Source organism: Filicampus tigris, chromosome 14 (genome assembly GCF_054856515.1).
Source record: "Filicampus tigris isolate MCC_2025a chromosome 14, RoL_Ftig_1.0, whole genome shotgun sequence".
NCBI lineage: Eukaryota > Metazoa > Chordata > Actinopteri > Syngnathiformes > Syngnathidae > Filicampus > Filicampus tigris.
Genome location: NC_141230.1, coordinates 20,806,251 through 20,818,849, shown reverse-complemented (window position 1 = coordinate 20,818,849; position 12,599 = coordinate 20,806,251). Strand labels below are relative to the sequence as shown.

The window sequence follows — 12,599 nt, the reverse complement described above, 5'->3', positions numbered from 1 at the left end:
CTTCACCTGTTTAAAGATTAAACTTGCATTAAATTCCCTGTTGTTTTTTTTGTGGGTTTTTTTTTTTCCAATTTAAGAGGTGCTCCAAAACAATAAATCCTGTACAAATCATCCATACTGTGGAACTTTTTTGCCACTTTAATCCGAAATCTAGGTGGGACGTTGTAGAATTGTGATTGGAAGAAGCGTGTGTGTGTGTGTGTGTGTGTGTGTGTGTGTGTAAGTGGAACTTCCGGCTGCACGCATAACAGCTTTCCATCTACTGCTGTTGAGCAGACATCGACTTTTATGTGTTTTTTGGTGAGGGGGTTTACAGCCAACAGTAAACTTTAGGTCAATCTGAGATCTAATTAAGAGAAAACAGCACAACTATCGATGTGAGTACGCACAGTGCCAATGATGGTTGAACACAGATTCGTTGGCGCATCCAATGCTGGGACGGTTCGCAGAACGAAACATGCACAAAACCAGTCGGAGATTTTACAGACTTCCAAAAACGTTGCGCAGAACATGACAAGTTTGTAAAAATGGTGATTCGTAACTCGAAGTAACCAAAAGTTTTGTTTTGTTTCCATGATGATCCATCAAAATTCACGTGAAACCGGTCCGTGGCGTAAACACGATTGGCGATTGCCGTACTCGACATCGATTTCTCGACCTGGACTCGACTTTCATCACATTATAGTTGACTACAAAATATCTTAAATTGTTCAACACCTAAACCACACCAAAAGGGAGCTAATCCCTAAATCATCTAATCCTTCTGTCGTCTTGCCCCACCGACCCCCCCCACACACACACACACACACTTTCAGCAGCTCCACCAGGCACTCCCTCACAAAGGCTGCGTGACCAACAATCACTGCCGATTGTTGAGTCAGATGCCGTAATTGCAGAAAAGGAGAGAGACGCACCCTATTTCAGCGTGTGAAAAGTGATGGGAGCCTTCCAAAACAATGACAACCTTTCATGTTCCAATCGCTGAGTTCTGGGAAGCTCGTAAAAAAAAAAAAAAAAAAAAAAATAGAAAAATAAAAAATAGCCTGACAACTGCCATTAAATGTTCATATCCAACCATGAAGGAGAAGCAGGATTTGTTGAAGATGCTAATCACATTTTTAGCCTTTTGAATGAAAACTAAGGCAAAGCGTCAATGCCACTGTTCCGTTATGTGGTTGCAATGCACCAGAGGGATCTGTGAGCTAAAGTGCCAGGATGTGGCAGCCATTTTACATTCGCACACATGCAGACAGCAAAAGAAATGGTGTTACCTCAAAGACAGGTACAGATTTGCGAAAGTGTCACAACTGTTGGATCTCTTTAGCATCATTGCGATTTTGTAGGAAGACAAGCGCGTCAATAGATCGACTGAGTAGTTAGTGACATTTATGCACTTGTATCCACAGACTTTGAAGGGAAACACATGTAAAATTGTGCCGCCGGAATGATTTCGACATCTTTACCGTTTATGCACTTTTTATTCATCTATTCCCGCTGCCGACTTTGCCTCATTTGAGGTGTTTTGACTTGAACAAAATGTTCCCAGCGAGCCTTTTGTGGGGTGGACGAGCACTTCAAGCGCAGGCGGCGTCCTGATTTCCTGCCACTTGTTGCACGTCTGATGCTTTTCAACTTCATGCCAGCGGATCACTCCACACATGTCACCAAAGATGACTTGGAAAAAGAAAAAAAAAAAAAACAAGTTCCGCATAGGTTAAAAAGTCTTGCGCGATGAGTTGATGGAATATTTGCTGCATACCTGGTGTGTGATTAATAAAGAGTTTTGCCCTCAACTAAAGTCACATTTGAGACGAGATGTTGTGATGATCTCATTTCTGGAAGCCAAATTTGAACCCAAAGTTGTAATCTCGTCTTGTTTGCTTTAACCCCGCAACAACAATGCTTCATCTTTTTTTTTTTTCTTTTTTTTCCCCCCCGTCGTGTTACAACCATAATGCCGCTCCGAGCGCACCATCAAACAGTAGCAATGTGGATGCAATTACGACTGCGACAGTAGGTCACTCGGACTCTTTCAACTTGAAGTGGGCTGGAGACTTTTTTTTTTATTTATTTTTTTTTTATATGATTACAGACCATGCCGTGTGTTTAAGTCCGGCGTGTTTGTGATTCTGGGGTTGAATCTGCCCCTGAAAAACTTCAGTAAATACTGCAATTGGAACCCGGTGGCAGTGCTGCTAAAGCCATTACGCTGGTGTTTACAAAAAGGCTTCCAGACGGACGTATGCGCCGATCACAATGTCTTTTCAACACTCCCAAGAAGAGATGTTTGTTCAAAAGGCCATGCTGGTTACTCTCTGCTATCTTGAAACACATGGATGGGCATTTCATTTTCCATTCTGTTTGTTTACTGGCGTCACATTTCTGACCAGTTTGATGAGTGATAGCAGCAAAAAATACATCCGAAGGCCACGCTTACCATGAAGAACAATCCAGTTAAAAAAAATAAAACGTTTCTGAGAAAAGTTGCTCGCAATAATGAAATCATTGGCAGCACCGCTTACACCGAGCTACAAAAACGCTTTTTTTTTTTTTTTTTACCTAAAGGATTTTACGTTCTTTGACAAGAAGCAAATCTAGCAGAAAAAAGTGTAGGTTATCTAATTTCGCCAGGAAAAAAAAAGTTTGTTGAAAACATGCATTTTTTGTGAGAACAAACATGTCAATAAGAACAGTGACTATTTTTTGCATAATTGACACATGAAACTATATAACGAACTTAAAACTGAGGAAGATGTCAGAAACAATGCAGCTGAAAAACTAAGAAACGCATGCTCGGAGTTCAACACCTGTGGCCTTTTTTGCACATGGCATTCACCATGCTTGCTAACAAGACTTATTTTTAAGATGAAAGCGCACAAACTTCTGTTTTTTTTCATGAACTTTTGATCTGTTTGTGAAACAGGCTATTTTCAACCACTATATTAACATCCAACCTATGAACTTTGAACTTTCCACAGGAGAGCTTTATTTTTGAGAACCTCACCAAACTACACGCATGCGGCTACTTCAATCATGCTCGTGAACACTCATTGATGAGCTAACTTAGTGTTGTGAGTTGTTGTTTACTCTTGTTTCCTTCCAAGCCGTCAATGTTTAAACAGGAACGACAACATAATGTGCCTATTAATGCTTGTTTTTATAAGTTTTTTTTCCCCAAAAAAAGTTGTAGTAATCGAGAAGATATTTCTGTGATCGTATCATCACCGCCTTCTCTCCAGGTGGTCCGATAAGCTTCTCGTTCTTGGACTGAGGCTCGTTTTCACGCTGACGTGACTAAACATTATTGACTTTGGCACGATGGCTCAGAAGACTGTTTTCCTTTGCTTTCATTTTTTTTTTTTTTTTTTTTTGAAATGTCCATTTGAAACAGATGAATTAAATCTATTCCAGTATCTCTTTCTACCTTTCACTCGCCATTCGTTCATTCATCCAGATGAGGAAATATGCAAGCTCATGCTGGAGGCAACTTTTTTTTTCAATCATGGCTCACCTGTTACCCGAGTTTGATCATGTGACGTTTGCAAGGCGGGACGGTATAGTCGTTCATACATACATCAACGTTGTTTGAACATATCCTGCGCAAGTCAATAGGTCTGTGAACTATTAGCTATTAGCAAAGCAAACATGGTGACGCAGCATTTCGCTGTTACGCTGCACACAGATGGAATAAGCTGCCAACAGAAGTGAAGTCAGGCCCAAGTGGAAATGCTTTTACATCCAGATGCAAAACAAAGCTTTTTTTTCTTTCCTTACCTTTGATTAAGGTCTTTAAAGCATTAAAGAACATTTTCACTATCCGTCACTAATTTTAGAAAGCTACTTCTTTATTTCTTAAATTTGCTTTTAAGTGCCTATAAATCCTTTGCTTTCATTTAGTTGTTCTTAGTAAGCTACTGTTGTTGTCATTGCCTTTGAACGCCTTTAGGTGTTTGTAAATGCCTTAAATGTGTTGTACTTTTGCTTGTGTGAAACACATTGAGTTGCCTTGTGTATGAAATAAAAATATACATATACTGTATAAATAAATAAATATACATATATATACATATACATATATATATATATATATATATATATATATACACATACATATATATACACATATACGTATACGTATATATATATATATATATATATATACGTATACATATACGTATACGCATATACGTATGCATAGACATAGACAGATAGACAGATACATACATATCCATATACTGTACTGTATATACACACAGTCAGGCGGAATTCTGACTGACTAACCGACTGACGGACTAACCAATTGACGACTACAATCGTCACAAAAAATGACGGACGATGAATGACGAATGTTGTCAAAATGTTGTCAAATGCCCACCTCTGAACACAGGGACGTCTCAAAGGCACCTGCTGAGAGTCCTTGATATGTTCGTCGCGCTAACTCCCGTCTTCATCCCTCCCCCAGGTGGTGCTGGATCACATGAAGAGAAAATGCAAGTGTCACGGCACCTCCGGAAGCTGCCAGCTGAAGACCTGCTGGCAGGTCACCCCTGAGTTCCGAGTGGTCGGTTCCATCCTCAAGGAGCGCTTCCACATCGCCACTCTCATCAAGGCCCACAACCGCAACACCGGCCAGCTGGATCACTCGCACCACAACAACAACAACAACCACAACCATCACAGCAACCACCACCACCACCACCACCACCACCACCACCACCATCATCACGCGCACCGCAGGAGGCCCGGCATCAACGACCTGGTCTACTTTGAAAAGTCGCCCGATTTCTGCGAGCGGGACCTGGGCTCGGACTCGGCGGGAACGCAGGGTCGCATCTGCAACAAGACCAGCCCGGGCATGGACAACTGCGAGAGTCTGTGCTGCGGCCGAGGCCACAACATTCTGCAGCAGACGCGCAGCGAACGCTGCAACTGCAAGTTTCACTGGTGCTGCTACGTGGTGTGCGAAGAGTGCCGAATAACAGAGTGGGTCAGCGTGTGCAAATGAAGACGCGACGGGGGCGGGGGGGGAAGACGATGGGAAAAAAAAAAAAAACAACAACAACAACAAAAAAAAAACAAAAAAAACACTTTCAAAGACCCCGATTCCAAACGAGAACGGGGGCCGAGACTTGTCTTATACGCACCCCACTCCCTCTCGCCGCCGGCTCCAGCGAGGAGCAGAAATGTGTGAAGAGTGCCAAGAGCTACCGTCGGCAGAGCGATCGATTTGCATGTCGGGAATAGAGCGTGCGCATGCACTACGTGGCCGACGCTGCCGCAAAACGCGCGGGCGTACGTGTTTTTGCATTTCTTACGATACAATCGGGTATCCGAAAGCAATAAATGCAAAGAAAAAGACAACCCCCCCCCCAAAAAAAAAAAAAAACGCACCGCACTAGAAATAAAATAATAATTGTTCTATGAAATGTATGCTTCACAGGCAGTATTTACAACATCGACACAACGTTACATAATATTTCTGCTCATTTACATGCTGCACATGCGCGACCAAACGGAAAAGGAATTTGTTGGCGCACCTTTTTGTGTGTTTATGGATCAGACTCGGATGTGGTCATCCTAGCAAGACATGTTGTGCAGCTCAGCTAACGCGAAAAGCTGACGAGCTGTCGGGCGAAAGAGACCAAAAGCAGAATGTACGACTTGTCCAACGGGAGGGGAAAGAGGACTTCTACTAATACAAGATAAGCCAGGCTGACAAGCGGAAATTTGAAGTCCCTGTAAAGTGAGAAGAAATATGTCTTAAACAACCGTGGCAAATTGGAATGATCTAAAAAAAAAAATTGTCAGGTTTATGAAACAAGGCTTTGAAATCATGAAAAATGAGCCGTTCTCTCTGCTCTCAAATGCGTGTCCGCCGAATGTTCGGAATATTCAATCACATGTCTAGCATGTTTCTTATGCCTCCTAATAATGACATGGTAACTAGATCCACTTGAAGCCTACAGTGATTGGAATATATCCCATCGGGTCGTCACAGGGCTTTTCTATGCAACAACAACGTGGCACTCAAAAGCAGCCACGGCCGCCCACAATCTTAGTTCATTTACTTTTTTTTCCCCCCTTTCCTGGTCCACACCTCCCTGTCCACACACTAGCTGTCAAATCAGACTTTGCCGCCCACACCCCGTCATTTCCCCTTGTGGCATTTCCATCTTTCTCACCACGATGTGCGTGCACTTACGGCCGACAACGAGGCACTCTAAAGTGGCCATATCAGCCTGAAGCCCTTGTCCACACGCTGAATGTCAAGTTGGATTTATATTTTATTTTTTTCCCCCTCCACACTCTTCCGCCTTTGTCTGCATGACACGCGAGCACTCATACGTGATAACGAGGCGCTCTAATGCAGCCACGCCAGCCCACAGCCCTTGTCTACATGCATTTTTTTTTTTTTTATTTCTCGCCTGCTCGCCCTTCTTTGTTTGCGTGACGTGCGTGCACTCACAGCCAACAATGAGGCGTTCTAAAGCAGCCACGCCGGTGGACTATCCAAAAGGAAGATGTGTTTTCTGAGTGTAGACATAGCTAGCTTGTTAGCTGCATGTCGAAATTGTGTCGGAGAATGTCAACGAAGGCACTCGAGTGTGCAGCCCTTTTTTTTTTATTTTTATGTTTTCAATTGGAAAACTAAAATGGCGGTCTCCAGCAAGCATCTTCAAACATGTTTAGCGACAAATCTCTGAATTCACTTTACAGGGTCTTTAAGACAGTTGCGAGCCAGATCTGATAATCTGATTGCTGCCGCTGCCGCTTCCTGGAAATTGCTCCTATCAGACCCCGGCAACTGGAACCCGCATTTCCTCCGCTTTTAATTGAGGATGGCGAAATCAAAGTCGCACTAATTAGCGGCGGATAGGACGAGCGCTATCCTGCGCTCGTCACGCTTCGCCGTACGCCACGCAACGTTAGAGCCAAAAGGCCGGCTGTCCTTTGCAGCATTGGCAAAGCAGCGTTGTAAATAAAGTGCAGTCATGCTGTTTACGTCTCATCACCACACGAACACGCTTCGGTATCGCACGCTAAAAATAGCCCAGGCAATCAAGTGTTTCCTGTTGTGTGCGTAACGCTGTGGCCTTTGTCTTTTAGCGTAGCGACACTCACACCTTATAAGCGCACCCGTGGACATTCCGAGGTCAGGTTCTACGCGACCATGTCGATGGCAACGTTGACATACTTTCAAGATGGAAAAAAAAAAAAAAAACAATCAATAAATGTGCACGTGTTGACTGGCTTCTGATCAGAAAATGTCATTTGTTTCCAAGCTATGCTTTGTGCCTGTGTTGGAAGCAGAGGGTTAAAAAAACAAAACAAAAAAAAACACCAAAAAAAACTTTCTTACTTGTGTTCCATTCCTGTTAAGTCCATTTGCACAAACGCAAGTGTAACCAAGAGAACTCTGGGAGATATCAGTACATGTATTTTGTCTTAAGTGTACAGCGTGCGTGTTTTCATATGTGTGTTACCTAAGTTATTTGATTTGTGTGGATAACGTAATATTTGTAAAATGAGAAAGATTGTCCTGGGTAAAATTAGTGTTGAATGACATGAAATCATCAAATCGGTGCAAGTCGTTTCTTTGTCACAAGTTAGCTGCTGCCTGTGTGCAAATAATCGGAAAATTAAGATACATGCGTTGCGGGATTACTTTCACTTCAAAGTTGAGCCGTTTGGATTTTACAGCAATGTATGGTCGGCCTCACCAAAGTAACATTTTACTACAAGTGTGTACGTTTCATGTTTGACAGTTTTCACTTGTGTTGAGTGACTTTCACTTTACACACACACACACACACTCAAATTGGATCCAGCCATTATCCGTCGTATGTACGCCACTATTTTTCCTACTGTGATAAACGTACAAATGGTGTCAATGAAAAGCGTCTGCAGGCTTCCTTTCTGTGTATGCCATGTAAAGTTTTGTCCATGAAGTATTTAAGATATGAATATTTTTATTTTCCTACTTTTTCATTTCAGCGTGTACATAGAAATATGAAATGGTGAAACCAAAATTGTTTATTTGACACAGGTTTATTGTTACGTGTTACCCTCCTGATACGGGAACATACTGTATGTATTTATGTATATAGTGCCTCTCTGAAAGCTGAGTTAATAAATGTCAAATCTGCTGTTGAGAAACGCTGCCGAGGATTTAATTGTGTTGCCGCACCGCTACTGCACTGACGGATACTGCGAAAGAAAAAAAAAAAATTAAAAAAAAAAAAAAAAAACTGTAAATATACGAATTGCGAATATGCTGGGGTAGAATGTAGTTTGAAGTTGTATTAATACCAATCACCACTAGATGGTGGTAAGGATTGGCCGGGAAAACACTACGTTCCATCCCACAATGGCGCAAAAGCCCGTTACACCCAATTCCAAAGTCGAGCAAAATACCAAAAGAAAGAAAACTCCACCCATGCGCAGTTGGGCTGCGCTTTGCCGCTCGGAACGAAAAGAGGAGTTCAAACGCAAAAAAACAGACAAAAATAGAGCCGGTCTTTTTAGAAGATTGCCGATCACGTTGTCGTTCTTTTTTAACCCTGCAAAACCAAACACCTCCCACTCGTCAAAAAGTACGATTTTATTTCACACAGCGACAAGTGCCCTGCGCATTTTATTGCAGAGTATTTTTGTCTTCGTGTACTCGTCACTCACATCCTCAAACATGGATTTCGTGAACTAATATACTTTTGATTGCGCTTGAAAGTGAATCTAAATGATCAGCAACAGTCACAGCATCCCATCCAACCTAAATAATCTCAAAAATAACCGATCAGCAGGTCGGATAACGTATGGATGAACTTCTAGAATTGAATATTAGTTGACCACCATGTTTTTTACATTGCCTGACTTTTTTTTTTTCCTTGGGGCTCAGATAGCATGACTATGTGGTCAAGTATCAACTCTCATACTAGTTGCTGCTTGCGTGCAGAGAGGAATCCTGTTGAGCGTCCCTGACTCATTTATATCTCCTGCGCCTCGAGGGAAGCGATGAAGTCACTGAATCAAGTGTACAAATTCTCCAGATACACTTTCAAAGCAAAACAGATTTAAAAAAAAAAAAAAAAAAGGAACTATTTTCGAGTCAGGCGATTCTATTCTTATCCAAACATACTGTGGAGAGTCAGGGAAGGGAAAAAGCCCCCCCCCCCCCCTTTTGCCGCACCTCTCGCTCCCGGCTCGTCTCTGCAAGCACCATCTTTACATCGAGTGTAGCATGCGTCGTGCATCTTTCAGTGTAATGAAAGTTTGATAGAAGCGAACACGGTCCTCATCTCATCTTGCTGAATAGTTTATGTGAGTATGAAGGTGTGGTGACAACCCTGTGCGTGATTGTTTATACAAGAATGCATGTTTTCCTTTTATGGGAATGTGATTTTAAACGCATTGTTGAGCAAACGCACTATACGTCGCAAACTAAAGCGGGGTACACACATACCGATGATTGTGTCAAATCGGAGCATTTTCCCTCCCTTGCGATCCAAGTCACCAAGGACCCGATTCTTGGATGACAACTAAAAGCTTATCCTGTCGCGCAGGGTGTGTTAAGCACAAGCGGAGGTTTTCCTCCCTAACTTGCTAAACTAACGGTTAGCCAAAGTTTTAGCTGTAGTATGCTAACAGATAAGCTAACCTTTAGCCTAACTGTTAGCTATAGTGTGTTACAGATAAGCTAACATCTAGCTTAACTGTTAGCTGTTGTATGTTAACAGATAAGCAAACAGTTAGGCTAACTGTTCACTTATCTGATAACTACATTGACGTTGTGAACTCTTCTTGTCTATTTAGTGTGCTCAATGCAAGGTTATTATAGTTAACGTAAAAAATAAGTAAAATTGAAAAAACATTTTAGATCAAACATGAGCTCTCGGACTTTGTTTTAGGTGCATTTATTTTGGTATTGCTATACGTCCGTACGGACAAAGGAAGGTCAAACAGTCGTTTGATACGCTTTACTTTACTGCACGATACTTAGTGACCTTTTTTATATCCAGCACTCAACAAATACTCCATATATTTTTTAAAAAAAGACTCAACTAAAATGAAGCATTTTTGAAAAAATAAAAAATTATAAAAACTAACAAATCTGATGAACCCCCCCACCAAAAGTCAACATAATAAAACTGTAATGACTATAATAATCGCAAACTATTAGAACCGTGGCTCAATGACGTGTGGACACGGTCTAAGCTAACACTTAGCTTAGCTTAATTTTGACACCTCTAATGCGAGCCTCACTTTTGTCCAACAACTTTTGATTCAAAGCGCTGCTAATCCTCCGAACTGTGAAATAAGTCATAAGTGTAGACAACTAGTATCACCTCTCAGTTGTCCAATGATCACGTTTACATCCTGAATGGATTAGGACAAATACTTGAAGTTTTCTTTTCCAAAAAGCAATTGTTAATCCTCATGAGAATAGCTGTTGCCCGTGACTGGTAGAGCACCGGGCCTGGGCTTGCGTGTTGAGTTTATTTGAGCAGTGGCTCCCAAAGAGACTACTGACTTGAGCTGTAACAACATTAGGGCGGTGAATGAGATTTTCCTCGTGTTATAATCCCTTGGCATGAACTCGCAAGTCTGCATCGCCTGTAAAACTCAGAATAGTTGTCACTGTACAGGAAAAATGTGACATATACATACTTAGTTTTATATATATATATATATACTTTTTATTTTTTTTTTTAAGAAAGACTTGCCATCAAAGAATTTTGAGGGTTGACTTCCCTTGAAGGAAAAAAATTATAGTCAGGTCACTCGTAACTTAAAGTGGAAGTCAACTCACGCATATTTTTTCAAGAATTTGTTCTATGCAAGCCCACTAGTTGAAACAGGGACTTCTGATAAATATTCATTTGTGGAATAAAGCTTAGTCCACTCGTTTTTAGCCATCTCTGGGGGCGGCCATTTTGTCACTTCTGTCGACTGAAAATGACATCACAGTGTCTCAGGGCTCAGGTAACGACCAATCACGGCTCACCTGTTGTCTGAAGCTGAGTCGTGATTTGTTCGTTACCTGAGCCCTGAGATACTGTGATGTCATTTTCAGTCGACAGAAATGACAAAATGGCGAAGAACGGGTGGATTTTGCTGCTTAACTCATTCCATAAACTCGTGTTTCAACTAGTGGGCCTGCTGGGAACATATTCTTGAAAAAAAAAAAATGTTTGGGTTGATTTCATCTTTTAACAATACACCCATGTGGCAGCAGTGATTATGCAAATGAGCTGCACTGTTATGTAACAGTGGGGCGGACGTGCCAAATGGCCCACTCACGGGCACATTTTGAGAAAAATATTTCCATGGGTGCACAGGCACCCCAAATCATTGCCGACAAGCAATTCTAAAGTCCACAAAATGTCCCCTTCAAATGGCACGCAATCGTCGGCCACCACTGTATCATCCGGTTTACTTTTTTTTTTGGGGGGGGGGGGGCAAGTACTGTACCTTAGTTGAAACGTGGTCGCGGCTTGTCGAAACTTGCCGCTAAGACTCCTGTCTAAAGATAGGCAGCGTGTGTCGATGACTAATTCATCAGTGTTATACCTTGCGGAGTTGCTTCATTCCCCCATTAAAATTGAATGCGGCAGGGAGCGGGAACATGCAAAGCAGGTCCACATTATCTCATAGGGCCTCTCTTGTGGCGCAGGCGAGTGCTTTCAGCTTCTTTACAAATACTTGATCCGCGCTAACACTACAGTTTGATCCGTGTTACTAATTCATGGGCTCTCCCACCAGGGAAGGATCGAAGAGGAAATGGGGATCATTTTTTTGTGCAAGTTCTCTTATTAATTATTGACAAGAGAGGCCAACAAGTACATGCTTTTAACACCATTTGCAACATGTTCTGCTTGACCTAAGATGACATTTGCTCCACTGGATCCGAGTTCTACTTTTTTCGAAGGCTGGCAGGGAATACGGCGGTGTAGAGAAAATGCTTTTCTGAAATATTGATCGACGTGGGTCAAAGCTATAAATGGAATCGGGCGAAAAAACTCGCCGCTGATACGCCGTGTCCAAGGAGTGCTGCTTATAGGGTGGAAAGGGCTTGAAAAGTGGGACTCATTTTGGCATTCTTAGTACAGTCAGCATTCAAGGGTTTGGACATGACATGATTGGCGGGAATACGACACGAAACAAAAGTGGCATTACATTTCAATTATACTTTGTGAATCGTTCAACGTTGGTGTAAGCGTAACGTGTAAATTGTCAAAACTGCTTTATGATACTTCGAACTTGATGGCAACGGTTGGCCAATATAGCAGATACTTCCTGTTGTAGTTTTCATGACAAAACTGTTTTATGATACTTCGAACTTGATGGCAACGGTTGGCCAATATAGCAGATACTTTGTAGTTTTCATGATTTCCATTTTTTCCAGTGGGAAATTTTTAGTCAACATCAGAAAAAAAAAAAAAAAAAAAAAACGGTTGACGAGGGTTGACATGAGCACGACTTGTGTAACTAATAAGCAACTAACTAGTTGAATTACAAGCACTTCGGGTTAATATCTTGGGCAAATACAGTCGGGCAGGCAATAATCATATTACGTCTGATTTTCCGATAACTGATTTTTC

At 41.8% G+C, this 12,599-nt stretch overlaps 1 protein-coding gene and 1 long non-coding RNA gene across 4 annotated transcripts in view; one reads left to right on the top strand and one right to left on the bottom strand.

Annotated features, from left to right (window-relative positions):
* wnt10a (wingless-type MMTV integration site family, member 10a) overlaps positions 1–8,151 on the top strand; it is a 29,420-nt gene extending 21,269 nt beyond the window's left edge. Inside the window, exon 4 of the mRNA XM_086050841.1 lies at positions 4,463–8,151. Within this exon, the coding sequence (XP_085906967.1) occupies positions 4,463–5,005 (543 nt within the window). The 3' untranslated portion in view covers positions 5,006–8,151. The remainder of the gene's footprint in view (positions 1–4,462) is intronic.
* Positions 1–12,599, bottom strand: part of LOC147136794 (uncharacterized) — an 89,501-nt gene that overhangs the window by 34,987 nt on the left and 41,915 nt on the right. The window lies entirely within an intron of this gene.